At 34.7% G+C, this 14,533-nt stretch overlaps 1 protein-coding gene across 1 annotated transcript in view; it reads left to right on the top strand.

The window, feature by feature from the left end:
* Positions 1 to 14,158, top strand: part of apolpp (retinoid- and fatty-acid binding glycoprotein apolipophorin) — a 42,694-nt gene extending 28,536 nt beyond the window's left edge. Inside the window, exons 34-58 of the mRNA XM_090115714.1 lie at positions 255 to 399; positions 885 to 1,076; positions 1,659 to 1,897; positions 2,470 to 2,568; positions 2,766 to 2,819; positions 3,091 to 3,256; positions 3,566 to 3,747; positions 4,011 to 4,210; positions 4,461 to 4,590; positions 4,910 to 5,081; positions 5,480 to 5,598; positions 5,753 to 6,025; positions 6,249 to 6,414; positions 6,745 to 6,950; positions 7,191 to 7,322; positions 7,476 to 7,580; positions 7,972 to 8,156; positions 8,900 to 9,131; positions 9,641 to 9,788; positions 11,421 to 11,561; positions 11,737 to 11,852; positions 12,164 to 12,278; positions 12,521 to 12,636; positions 13,281 to 13,475; positions 13,938 to 14,158. Coding sequence (XP_089971840.1) covers positions 255 to 399; positions 885 to 1,076; positions 1,659 to 1,897; positions 2,470 to 2,568; positions 2,766 to 2,819; positions 3,091 to 3,256; positions 3,566 to 3,747; positions 4,011 to 4,210; positions 4,461 to 4,590; positions 4,910 to 5,081; positions 5,480 to 5,598; positions 5,753 to 6,025; positions 6,249 to 6,414; positions 6,745 to 6,950; positions 7,191 to 7,322; positions 7,476 to 7,580; positions 7,972 to 8,156; positions 8,900 to 9,131; positions 9,641 to 9,788; positions 11,421 to 11,561; positions 11,737 to 11,852; positions 12,164 to 12,278; positions 12,521 to 12,636; positions 13,281 to 13,475; positions 13,938 to 13,955 — 3,846 coding nt within the window. The 3' untranslated portion in view covers positions 13,956 to 14,158. The remainder of the gene's footprint in view (positions 1 to 254; positions 400 to 884; positions 1,077 to 1,658; positions 1,898 to 2,469; positions 2,569 to 2,765; positions 2,820 to 3,090; positions 3,257 to 3,565; positions 3,748 to 4,010; positions 4,211 to 4,460; positions 4,591 to 4,909; positions 5,082 to 5,479; positions 5,599 to 5,752; positions 6,026 to 6,248; positions 6,415 to 6,744; positions 6,951 to 7,190; positions 7,323 to 7,475; positions 7,581 to 7,971; positions 8,157 to 8,899; positions 9,132 to 9,640; positions 9,789 to 11,420; positions 11,562 to 11,736; positions 11,853 to 12,163; positions 12,279 to 12,520; positions 12,637 to 13,280; positions 13,476 to 13,937) is intronic.
* The last annotated feature ends 375 nt before the right edge of the window (positions 14,159 to 14,533 follow it).

The raw sequence follows: 14,533 nt of genomic DNA, 5'->3' as shown, positions 1-14,533 counted from the left end.
CAGAGCTTTTAATTAAATTATTTTTCGTGTGTAAAAACGCAGATATAAAATATTCTTCATTGATAGATTTAAAAGAAGAACATGCTAAAGATTCCACAGTGATATTAAACGAACGAACTGGTGTGATAGAATTACACTGTATAGATAATTCTCATACTAAAAAGTGAAATCTTATAGCAGAAGTTTATTTTGATAATTCGTTATCTAACATTTCTGTTACACTCAGAACCAAAAAAATGAATTATTTATTTCAGACATTCATCAACGTAGCTGTTGGTGAACTTAACCACGTGGCTGAAGCCCGCATAACAAACTTAGAATACAAGACCTCGTACGTGTACTGCGAAGAGAAGAAACAATGCGCACACGCAGAATTGAACTCCAAGATCGCTATGACCCGTAAGTGCTGTTGTTATGTTATTTGGATAGGAAATAAAACGAGATTCCTACTTTAAGTTTTATTTTTTGATAGATTAATAGCATTTACGTTTAGTTTAGTTTTCTATTGATAGAGTTCATTTTCCTTATAAGTTATAACATAATCTTGAAATTAAATTTTTAATAGAAATGAAGCAAATAAGAATTTTTCAATTATTCAAAATTCAATGTAGCACATACTCCCAAAATTTATTAAAGTGAATCTTTTATTACATCGTCTCAAACTTTTTGGTCTGTGTAGCGCGTGTCGCGTGTATCGCGGCTGCCGAGTAGGTATACCTACTCGGCAGCCGACCGTCACGCGACATGCGCTACACAAAGCAGTGTTCGGAACCGTTCGAACAGTTTCACTTTTACCGTGGTTTCATAAAACCACACAACATTTTTTTTTATATAGAATATTTCCTGTTGCATTAGAAATAACATTTAAAAATTTTCCACACCAGAAGCCGGCACGATCCAGCACCTCTTCAACGTCGGCTTCGACCTTCGCAAACTCGGTGTCTCCACGGAATTCGGCCTCGAGATCAGCAACGAGTTCTCCGACAAGAAGTTCCCGCAGTACTTGCTCAACTTGCACGTCAACAGGGAGTCTGACAAGATGCACCTGAATGCCTACAGCAAACCTGAATTTGGAAGTGAGTATCATAGTAATTTCACAGTGCAGTTACGGTGTTTGTTACAAAAGTGTTAGATAGGATGATGCCGGTTTTTAACTTTTTAATATCAGTCTATCATCAAGTACTTTATAGAAACCGATGTAGTAAGATTTAGATTTTATAGATTTATATCTTTTTTATATATAAAAATGAATCGCAAAATGTGTTGGTAAGCGCATAACTCGAGAACGGCTGAACCGATTTCGATAATTCTTTTTTTATTATATTCTTTGAAGTATGAGGATGGTTTTTATGTAGAGAAAACGTAAACATGTACCACGGGCGAAGCCGGGGCGGACCGCTAGTATAATTATAAATTTAACTATGTATTTTAAAATTATTTGAAGCTATCTAGGAATTTAGTATATTGCAGAAATTGAACCATTTTTTTTTTTGTTAAGTAACATTGAATACCACAGTAAAAAATCTTATACAAATCAAATACAATAGTTCGATAAATAGCAGAATTATTAACATTCTAATAATATTCACTAAATTAACTACACATTAAAATATTAAAAAGCAGTTCAACATCTTTACGAGCTATTATTATTATTGCAGAATTCCCAGCCGGTTTCACAATGACACTGCCCAAACGCGTCTTCGCTGTAGAGACTCTAGTCCAGTACCCGACTGACAAATCCCTGCCATTCCCCATCCGTGGTGAGATGAGCCTGTTCCCCGACAAGAACAGGCCGGAGACCAAGACTGGCGCCAGATTCCTGGTCGACCTGAACGTTAATGACCAGGGAGGAGATGCCTTGGCTGAAGTTGGTTTTGTCCACCCTAAGATTCGCAAGGTACGGTGTAATAGTTTATTTCTTTCTTAATAATATGTGGTGTTATTTGTATCTTAGTTTTCAGGTTCGATTATTTGAGCCTTTTGTATATGAACGAACATATTTCAATAGTTATTGTCACATTTTTTTAATATCTTCTAATTAATAAATTTCTTGCTGCTTGATTCTTTTCTTATTGCTTCAATGCTTTATTTTTAACTAGCTTTCCGCCCGCGGCTTCGCCCGCGTTTTCAAGGAAAAACCCGCATAGTTCCCGTTCCCGTGGGATTTCCGGGATTGCGTCATTTTCCCGGGATAAAGTAGCCTATGTCCTTTCTCGGGTATCAAAATATCTCCATACCAAATTTCATAAAAATTGGTTCAGTAGTTTAGGCGTGATTGAGTAACAGACAGACAGACAGAGTTACTTTCGCATTTATAATATTAGTATGGATTCAGTTAAGTTCTTCTATTAAAAACCTCAATTTTTGTTCAACTCATTCAACAAGTAGTAAGTACTTTCGAAACGACATAAGATATATTAATATTTACTATAGTTCACAAGAGATTTAACAAATAAATTTTAATTTCAGGAGGCTCTCGTCCGCGTCCGTGGAGCGATGCAGCGACCATCTGAAAACTCCGTCAAAGTGTCCAGCGTGGCACTCGTCTCACACCCTGTACTTGGCAACGTAAGTCTAATTAAATTCATTAATGAAATAATGTCATTTTAAAAGCTTTTTAAACTTATCTCTTGATGCATGAAAGAATCCAAATCCAATCCAAAAACAAATTTTACCATTGAGATTTTGTGTCACAAAATTACTTTTGACTATAAACGACATTATACTACATAAGTTCTCATACTGAATAATTTTGTTATTTATAGGACCGTAAAGCTGAATTCAACATGGAAGCCAGCCCTGTTCACGTTAAAATCATGGTAAGTACCTTTTATGATAAAACAACTAGGTACATAATTTAAACATCTTGCCTAAATTAGATGCTTAAAATAATTAAGTCCTTAAAAAATAAACAATAGTAGAAATTTAATATTGACTAAATTATATACGAGGTAAAATTTATATAATGTAAGGTTTATGATTTGCATAAACTTTTATATCTAGATGTCCGAATTTAAAAAGTGTTATGTAATAAAAAAGGCAATAGAAACGTTTGAATATTCCAAAATAAATCATAATGTCCTCTTACAGTTCGACACACCAGTAGTGAAGGTCATCGACCTGGAAGGATCAGCGACAATGAAGGAAAACTTGCAGCAAGCGGACCTTCGTTTCAGCTTACTGCAGCTCAAACCAGTGCAGTTGTATGGTGTTGTTAAGGACTACCAATACTATGAATTCAGCACTGGATACAGTGGTGAGTCCCTAAGTTTAATTGTTCTTATATCAATAATTGCAATCTAAAATTTAAAAAAAATCATTCAGTTTTTGCACTACTCTTACGTACTTATTTTTATAGAAAAAAAATATCGACTACAAATTTGGTAGGATTTATTATAGGGAACTGACTAAGTTTTAAGCAGATAAATCTACTTTGCATATAACCATATTATTCTAATAATCTAGGAAAATGTTAGTTATTTTTAAGCATTAAATCATTGTAAATAAACAATATGCTTCCTTTTTCAAAATGCGTTCCTCAGTTAAAAACGTATTATTATTGCAGATGAGAAAGAACGTAAGCTATCCATCATCGGTCACCTGAACCCAGAGGAACGTGTGGACATATCCGTTGACATCGTTTTACCGGGACAGAAGAAGAACATCGTCCACGCCGCTCTGTTCATGAAGGATAACCAGGTCAACTCCGACTATGGTATCTCGAAGGACAATTACAACCACTTTGTGGTGAGTACACCAGATATTTCAAAGAATGTTAACGTTTGAACCAAGTTTAATACGAAAATTTTGCGTCATAATAATTATTAACAGTGTTTAAAAAAATCCTACATATAAAATTAGATGATTTAGTAGTTTGTTGAATAATTAACAGTAATAATTGGTAATTATCTTACATCTTTTGAATATAGTTCATACGATAAATACACTGAAATAAATAAAAAATGTTGAAAATCTAACTTTCCACATACTAAATCAATCATGTCTTCCAGACCGCATTCAAAAAGGACTTGGATACACTTATTGCCAAGGTAAAGGAAATTAGCGAGAAGAACAGCAACGACTTCAAGCAGATGCTCAAACGTGTGGAGCCCAAGGCTAAGGAACTGGAACAAGCGTACCGCGAAGACTTCCAGAAGCTAATGGAGGAAATCACCAACGACAAGACTTTGAAGGAGCTTTCAGAGGCTGCGTAAGTTTTATACTGTAAATAGTGTAAAACATCTAGTAGAAGATAAAAATTATTATATATTTACACATAAGTGAATCTGAAGAATTGTTAATAAAATGTCGCGAAGAATAACTTACTAACTTTAATATTATTTATTTTGATCAGTCAAATTCACTTTTTGAAAATCAATACGTCTTTATCGTCATGTAGCAGTCAGAATATTTAGCTACAGTTATTTTGTTCAAAACAGTAATTTATGTCTTTTTAACAGGCACGATCTCGTCCAAATTATCGCCAAGATGATCGACGAAGTTATAACGGTGACCAAACCACTGATAGACAAGTACATCGAGGTTGTCACAGACCTCAGCAAGAAGGTGTGCGAAATGTACGAGAAACAGGTAAGAAAAATAGTCACAAATAGTAACTGTGCTTCATAGATAGATGTAATAAAATATGTATTTTAAATAATAATTTTAAGAACAGTTAAGCTTCAAGTTCAAGTCCCTGTCATTTTTGTAGAGATGATAATATTATCATAAATTGTATATATTCGAAATAATAAGTCAAGTTACCGTATTGCTGATCGGATATGCTTAAATTAGTTTTTTTTTTCCAAAATTATAACCAATTCCAAAGAGTTAAGAGCAAATCAAGACATGCGGAATTGCAATTGATATTTTAACAAAATAATGTTCTAATCAACAAAATCATCCACAGATCGAACCACAACTGAAGGAACTGTGGGACAACCTCACAGCAGCCTTCAGACAATACATGGATGGTATCATCGACGCCGCAGCTCACGTGGCCGCTATCGTTATCGACTTCTTCGAGAAACACAAGCCTGAGTTCGACGAATTCATCGGCACTATTACTAACATGTTCAAGGGTAAGTTAACAACTAGAACTAAAGCCATTCTCTCATTGCGATACGCACAGGCGATTCAAGTATCCTGCAAGTCTCGGAGACTAGTCGCCGCGGAATATCTCACATACATTGTACCGGTAGCGTAGTGTGCGAGCCTACATACAAATGTATGTGAGATACTCCGCGGCGACTAGTCTCCGGGACTTGCAGGATACTTGAATCTCCTGTGCGTATCGTAATGGGAGAATGGCCTAATTTTAACCTGATCTACCTACTATATTTGGTGTCTTATGATGTTATCAAAGTTCATTCAGTGTTAAAATAATGACTCGAATAATGGGAGAAGTATTTTCATAAACTTTGTTTAACGAACTAATTTAATTAAATATAATTTGTAAAACTCACTTTTCGTGTTTCAGACGTCGTTCGTATCATCGTCTCTCAAATGAAAGAATTCCGTACTCGTTCGTCAGCACTGTTTGCAGAAATCTCACAACAAATCAAGGAAATGCCAGTCATCTCTATGATCAAGGAGAAGGTAATTTATTGTTATTTAATTACATAATAATAACACAGTTTCCACTATTGTTAAGTCGTTCAAAAAATATCATTTGAACTTATACTCAAATTATTTAATGTATTAATAAATAAATGTATTAAACTATATTTTATTTTTAACTTTTAATCAACAGTGGCAAGAATTAGCTGTCCCAGAACAAGTCCTGGCCATCTTACAAGAAGGTCAACAATCGATCCGAAGCTTCCTCCCAACTGAAGAATTACAGAACTTCTCTGACGTTCTCTTCAACTACATTCAGAAGAAACTGCGCCAAGAGAAGATTGACGAGAAGGCAGAACTTAAAGTTGTTTACGAGAAATTGGTTGCCGCTGCCACATCTTTGGTGCAATTCGTGAAGAAGAACCTGAACGAACTTGGATTTAGCTCAATCCCTGCTCTTGTTATGGTAAGTTAGTGTTTAATGATGTATAATTAATAATATTGCCTGCAGATGAAATATATCTATACCCGTATAAAATTAATTGCAATTACGTTTGTAGTGTCATTATAATATAATCCAATAAACACTTTTTATAAAATATAAAATGTCTGTAAAATTAGTTACTCCTCGCTACTATAATATAGTGAGCAGCAAAAAACAATAAGTATACCATTATTTTATATTTCAGCCATCCCTATCCGGCCCACAATCATTCGCAGCGCCCTACTTCGGCGGCTCCGCTGGAATGAGCTTCATCTCTCAACTCATTCAAGGAGACATTCCCGACCCACTTAGCTTGATCAGAGCTTACAGACCACGCAGTCTCGACCCATTGGATGAAGTACCAGCTAAAAGTAAGTTATTTAATTTATTATTTTCTACTTGCTCAATGTGATTCGAAACTTTTTTTGTCAATACCGCAGATGTTTGCAATAACACTGATATTGTATAAATTAACTTTCTGATTAAATTTCGAATAAGTGTTGTTTAAAATTCGGAAATACATCCTATAATTTGCTAAACGGTGTAATATCTAAAGTTCATTGCGTAATTGAAATAACTAAACTTCTTTTTGTATTCTATGCTTCATTTAATCCTCCTTCTATAGTCTACACTAATTTATCAACAATAAAATCGTCCATCAAATCAATCGTATTGTATCTAAACCATCTGTTTCTACCCAGTGCGTGCGGTAATCGTGAACGGCCAGCACATCTTCACATTCGACGGTCGCCACTTGACCTTCCCGGGCACGTGCCGCTACGTGCTCGCACACGACCATGTCGACAGGAACTTCACACTGATGATGCAGCTGCAGAACGGCAACCCCAAGTCGCTGATCATGGAGGACAGGAGTGGAGCTATTATTGAACTGAAGGAGAACGGACAGGTGATACGTCTTTTCTTTTTTTTTTCTGTTAAAATTTTAGAAAACTTTAAGGTATGATTATGTTATTTAGGCAATTTAATTTCTAAATCTATTGATATCTCCAAAATTTATTAAATCTTAAATTTCTGATACCATTTCCCCGATGTCTTTTTTCAGAACTATTATTAATAACTTGATATTATGATTTAAACATTTAAACACATTTATTTGGTTTTAACTTGGTTTATTATTTTCTCGCAGGCATCTATCAACGGAGCCAATCACGGCTACCCTATCATCGAAAAGGAATCGTTCGCGTTCAGACAACCCAACGGACGCATCGGTCTTGGCTCACTATACGGTGTTATGGCTTACTGTACTAGCAAACTTGAGGTAAGAAACTTATAATAATCCTTTACACAAAGGTTGTAATTTACATGATTTCATATTTGTTATTTTTTTTAACTTCCATACTCATGATTTTTAGTGCAATAAAATTATTTTTAAAGTATAAAATACTAATAATTAAACCCTATAAATTTACAGGTGTGCTACATCGAAGTTTCTGGTTTCTACCTGGGCAAACTGCGCGGTCTTCTTGGAGACGGCAACAACGAACCTTACGACGATTTCAGACTACCCAATGGAAAGGTTAGTACCTCCTCTTCTGTACAATTTCGCAGTAGTATTGTTTCGGTTAACTTCTGTATTCATTATTTTGCACAGATTATGCTATAACTTATGTATTGGCTCTGAAACACCGGGAACGATAAAGAAAATAACAACAATTGCTTCAAATTGACATTTATTTATAGATTTATCATTTTACTTGCGGTCCGCCTCGGTTTCGCCCGTGGTACCTACATGTTTAAACTTCCTATCTCTCATGTTGGATTGAACTGCACGGTGTGCCAATACCTACATAATATGTATACAACATTATAGAACCATAATAAAACTAAACATCGCCATCGAACCAATATTTTTCAGTAAAAATACCTATTTAATACATAGCACGTATTTAATCAACAATTGTCTCCAGATCTCTCAATCAGAGAGCGAGTTCGGTAACGCGTACCGCCTAGCTGGCAGCTGCCCGCAAGTGAAGGCTCCAGAACATTCGCACCACCAGATGCACGCGGCAATGCCTCCAGCTTGTGAAGCTGTGTTCGGAGGCACCTCACCCCTTAGACCACTGTCTTTGGTCCTCGATATTGCACCATTCAGGTAATTAGTTATTTATCTATAATGAAGGTTTATTTTTTTGGTTGCCTGGAAAAGATTGCTTTAAGCAATAAGGCCGCCTTTTGTGCACTTACCATATTCATGTTTTCTTGTTAAATTATGTTTTTATTACTGGTACTTGTACAATAAAGTGTCATAAATAAATAAGGTTCATAAAATGTTAGGTACATAATATGCTAATTTAAACAAAAAAATCACTAGATTATAATAATATGTGAATTCATGTACTGGAAAAGTAGAAAACCGTATTTAAATATCGTTATTTACCAGCTCTAAAGCAAAATTATTATATTATGAACAATGCATGCACATCCATGATTCCGATAATTTTACATGAATAAATGATTGAAATTGCATTATTACGTATAAAATAAATACAACAGACGCAAATTAAATCAGCAAAAAAAGCAGCTTGTCGCTAATTCTTTGAATAAATGATTAAAATCCTATATTGCTATAGAAATAAAAGACATAAAAGCATACGTTACATTTATTTTCAACTCAAAAAAATTGGTTGTCTGTAAAGTCGGTTTACTGACGATAGTTGAACGTGACAACGTCTTAAGGCCGATAGTGCACTGCAAGCCTTACATGAAACGCCTCAGAGCGAGGTAACGTCGCATGAGTCATGTTTTATCGTGCGTGTAGCCGGCTCTATCGAATTATAAGATGTTGTCACGTCAAAATTATATTATGTACTAAACTTAAAAATAAACCCTTTCCAGACAAGCCTGTATCCACGCATGCAGCGGTGAGGGCGAAGCAGCACTGCACCAGGCGTGCGACCTCGCGCGCGGCTACGCGGCGCTGGCGCTGACCGGCCTGCTGCCCGCCGCGCTGCCCGCGCGCTGCCTGCGCTGTGACGACGGAGACAAGCCACGGGAAATCGGGGAGGTGTATGAGTTCAAGCTGCCGGCTAAACAGGCTGATGTTATCGTGTCTGTTGAGGTTACTAAGGTGAGGATTTCTTTTAATAACCGATTTGATCGCTTTTTAACAAAAAAAATTGGTTGTTTGTAAAGTAGGTTTACGATCGAGATGTTTACGTGATAACGTCTTATTGGTGGCAGCGCTCGAGATGAGACGGGAGATCGGTCCGTCTCTCTCTCGTTATACCTGCGATCGCGCTCGTGAGGTTTTGGTGTGACACAAGTTTCTGAACATGTCACCCGACTAAAACGATTTTAAAAACGTTATCACGTCAATAGAAGATATGACTAAACTGTTCTGTTTATTATTATGAAAGTAGTTGAACCTAATTATGATTATCTCTTTAACTGCTTTTAATCTGCTCGTATGATAAATAGAATTAGGTAGTTATTTATATTTTTAAACTACATATATCATAAATATCTATAGCTATCGACTTCACGTAAATCTTATACACGATCTGTGATTAAAAAAACGGTCAATTTAGTTATAATAATAAATGTCAACTTAAACTAAACGTAAACTATTGTATCCAGGCCAACGAACAAAACTACAAGGAGCTGATCGTGCCACTAGTATCACAAGTAATTGATGGACTTAAGAGCAAACGCATCTCTGACATCAAGGTGTACCTCGTCGGTCTGACCTCTAAATTCCCGTACCCGATCTTGTATGATACTGACTGTGAGTATAAATTCTTCGATCATATTTCTTTTTCCTAATATTTTTGAGCTAATAAATGATAACAACGGGTCACCATGAAATTTGACTTTGATTGCAAAGCATTAAATTTCGTAGTTTAGGTCGTAATTAGACGGAAAAAAAATATATGGCATGAAAAACTTTGCTTTTGTGCTTAGAAGACTGATTGAAGGAAATTTTTAAAAATCTCGGATTTTAATTTTTTATTGAAAATAAAACTATTGAAATAAAAATGTTTATTATTTTTATTAAGTTTTACTATCAAATTAGCTTACAGAGAAGTGGAAAATAACTTAAAAGTGCACACTTTTACTTTTTCTTTTATGTTCATAGCTACTTTCTCTCTATAAACCCCAAATATAGTCGCCCATCATGTTTTCATTGTATTGGCCTTGATAGCGTTGTACAAAATTCATGATGTCCTGATGGAAACGTTCTCTTTGCTCTTCGGAATAGGCTCCCATATTGTTTTTAAATTTATCCAAATGAGCATGCAGCATATGTACTTTTAATGACATCCTGCAGCCCATGGCCTTAAAATTTGTAATTGGAATTTGCCTTTCCTTCCAAACACCTTTTACAATATCTACAAGCAACATGTGGAGCCCATGGCTTATCTTGATTCCGTACAGGACAGTCAAAATATGCTTCATAGGCTTCACAGAGAACGTGAGATGTCTTTAGTTCATATTTCACGTCTCGAACTTTAATAAATTGACCACATATAAAACAAAATGCATCAGCATCGTATTTGCACTTTCGTGACGACTATTCTGGGCTTGTAAATAATACCTGATGGTTGTTTATCACTCGGGTGCCATCTAGCGGCACAGTGTAAACGTTAATATCCCACTCTCACCGCGCGGTCTTTTTAAAAATATTAAAATCAATTAAAATTTATGAAAAAATTGAAAAATTAGTATTATTATTATAACTATCACAAAAGCAAACTTTATACCGAAAAAAGGTATTTTCTTTTCGTTTTTGTGCATAACTAACTGGAAAATAATAGTATAAACTTTAGGACAAAGAACGAAAATTTTTTTGTTGAGTCGTGATAATCAATAATACTTGTTGCCTGCCCCATAATAAATAAATATTAAACCAATTATGGTGCCTGTATACAGGCTAGTACTTTGAACTAATCCTAAAACGGGTGCCACTTATTCTTTTTACTTATCAACAAAACTATAATCAAAATGTCCATGTCTATGAAAAGAATAAGAAATAAACGTTATTTTATTATTAACTATTATTAATTGTTCAAAATGTAAACACAAAATTAAGCCCTTAAAATAAAACCATCCTTTGGCAACCAGAAAATAATCTGGACGATCAGTTCTAAAAATATTTTACATTAAAACAATAAAAAGACTAGCCATGCAGGTCCCATACTATTATCAAAATTTTGCAAGTTTTATCTTTACTTTTAATTCACTATTGGTCCTATGCTACTCATTTGAAACCACATAAGCCATAAGCATCTGATGATACGCATTGTATATAAATCATATCATCTAAATAATTTTGACTTGTGTAATTATGTCTATAAAGAATTTTATTATTATTATTTATTATTTAAATAATAAATTACAACCCCAAATCTATCTCCAGTGAAACTGAAGAACGCCAAGGTGATGTTTGACGACGAGAGCCGCTACAACATGTTCGATCGCGTGAACACTGGCATCGCAAGTGTTGACAGGGTTGAAGGTATCATCATGGACATCATTGAATACATCAAGATTAATGTTGGTGAGTACTGGTCATTTATCTTATTTAGTTTTCTTCGAAAAATGGAAAAGCAAAACTAAAAACATTTTTATAACGTAACTATATCAGTTTTATCCAAAACATATTTGATTGTCTTCATAAAAAAAGCACAAGATAATATATTTACACTTTAAACTCATATACACTATGATTATAGGCGCCACAAACATCATGGCCGGCTACGCCTCCATCATGGATCTGCCGCTCCGACCTGGCGCTGTGAAGCATCTCATCAGCTCTGTTGGCACCACTTGCGAACCGCAGTTCTTCTTGGTAAGTTGTTTTTACTTTAGAGCTTCACCAAGGTTTGGTTTAAAAGAAGTAATTTTTATGGAAGTTGTTCTCCCATTTTCATAATTTTGCACAAATTATCTATACAAACATTATTGTAAATCACTACTTGTACATTACTAATAACTTCAAGATTATCTTCCGTAAACTTGAAAACGCTTCCATATCTCGAAATAGCGCATTGATCAAATATACTGCAACTACTTAAATTTCAACTTTCCTTAATTATTCAATTAAAAATATTAATTTCTATATCTCATGTTGAAAATTACTAATATTATATTCTGTTTTAGGTTGAAGCCCTACGCACCGTGTCTTACGACATCTGGATGGACAACAACGCATACAGTGTGTCTGTCATCACCGAAACATCTAAGCTTGCGCCTATTAGTGGCAAGCCTGTTGTTGGTAAGTTTTTATCCATTTATTCGTTAATTTCACTCCCTAGAATTAGAAACTGTTTTAAAATGAGGTTAACTGGTTTAAGATTTAGGTTGTTATTTGGCAGAAATGAATATTTATTATTATGTATCACAACTTCTGTGTTTATTTTAAGTTCTCTTCTAATAAGAGCCTCTATTTTAATTTACATTACTCTTAAATTAGATACAATATTCAAGCTCGTTGCTTATTAAACATGACTTCTACAGGATTCTCCAAAAATGCCGTATTAGTGTTGGGAGACAAGAAACAGAAGGACACAGAAGCGCTCAGATCTAAAATGGACATTGGCGTCAATGATGGTTGCATCAACATGGCTCAGGACGTAAGTATTTTCAAAATTCCATTACCATTGAACAACTATACCCAATCCAAAAGCTTCTTGTTATTATTTCTTACTTGTTACTAACTAATTACCTTGTTACCAACGATTTAGCTAACTAGTTGGCTGTATACTATGCTTACGTATTTATTTCCCAGTCTAGTACTTACATGTATTTTGACGCGAGTAATGTACAGTCTGCTTGTGACTGCGATCGCTGAAAATTTCCCAAAACATGAACTAAAAGGAATAAAATGAAATGCGATTATAATCCGTTTAAATGTTTTTAATTTCTATATATTATCTGTGTACTATTGTAATATCTATATAAGTATTTATATAAAATAATATACCATTTATCTGGTTTCCATAACACAAGCGAAAGCTTAGTATGGGAACAGATCATGCCGTGTGTGAAAATTGTCCTGAAATATTTTAAAAATATTTTTTAAAGTGAAACTTTTATTACATCGTCTCAAAATTTTTGGTCTGTGTAGCGCATGTCGCATGACGGTCGAACCGTACGATAATTATCGTACAAATACGATAATTTTGTGCCTAAGTTTCGTTTTTACCGTGGTTTCATAAAACCACACAACATTTTTTTATTACTCGAGTAATGTGTTCTAATAAACCACTATTTCCAGACCGACGGCTTCGTGTTCTCCACGACTACCTACCACGAGCTGAACCCAGGCCAGCGCAAGCAGTACCTCCAGACGGCCGCTGCGTCCATCACCAGCCGCATGCTGCAGTACAGCTCCGTGCAGACCTGCACCTGCACCTACGTGGACCCCTTCAGGGTGCGCTCTGTGTGCGTGGCCACTGAGAGGAAGGATGCGGTAAGTTGTGTTTGTAAAATGACGTCAATGACGAGTACAATATGAGGGTCTTCAAGCGAAGAGTGAACCAGTACCTACTAGGGAAGCGCGTACCATCTTTTACCGCATCTTAGCTCTCCATCAGGAGAGATTGTGGTCAAGCGTTTTTTTTTTTTTTTTACTTAAGATAGGGTTTTAGTATTAATTTAGTAGTCTGCATAAAACTGCCCCAAAGTATCAAACGTAGATGCTATTTTTTACGTATTCACATGCACGGCAGCAAATGTCAAATAATTTTAGATAGTCCATCATTAAATTTTAATCGGGAAAAGAAGGTAGCGTTGATAATCAAATCTTCCAAAATTATTAATTTAAAAATGTGTATCAACCTCAAAATAAAATGTATTTTTAAAGTCCTTTAGCGGTATTTTTCTATGTTATATTTATTAAACCATTTAATGAAAATGTTTTTTATTGTTTCAGGCTCGCAAGAGGAAGTGAACATAAAGACATGATCCGCCATTAAAGAAAATACATCTAGTTCTACGTAACCGGGCTTCGATGTGACATACATACAAAAAAATATCATTAAGAGTCGATTCATACAGTTATATAACGTTGAGGTCCGTTACACTATTTATACCAAAGCAGAGTTTTCATAAGTGTTAATAATCATTTGTATTAAAATAAAAAAATATTATTTATTTTGTTGTTTTATTTTAATTTACCTCTAAGGCTGACCTATATTTTTCTTTGCGAATAATGCAATGATGTTATTATTGTATAAAATTATGGTCTAAGTTTGTTTGCCCTGGTATGTATGTACTGGCATAAATAAATAAATGATACACACTATCAAATACAGAACAGGATTGCGATAGTAATATTTTAAAAAAGTAATTTAAATATTAAATCCGTTTGAAACAATTGAATGTAAATGAAAAACTAGGTAGCAAGTTTCATAACATACGAGATTTATATTTTTTGAAAGAACATTTAAATCGTAAATATTAGTCATTTTACTTATTACAATAATTATTCAATTCATACAATATTTAAGGAGGTTGGATTTACCGGTA

The sequence above is a fragment of the Colias eurytheme genome, chromosome 24 (assembly GCF_061535395.1).
Source record: "Colias eurytheme isolate Ceu_HAF_F1 chromosome 24, ilColEury1 Martin Lab GWU primary, whole genome shotgun sequence".
Taxonomy (NCBI): Eukaryota; Metazoa; Arthropoda; class Insecta; order Lepidoptera; family Pieridae; genus Colias; species Colias eurytheme.
Note: the sequence above shows the minus strand (reverse complement) of the source record. Positions and strands in the feature narration are given on the sequence as shown.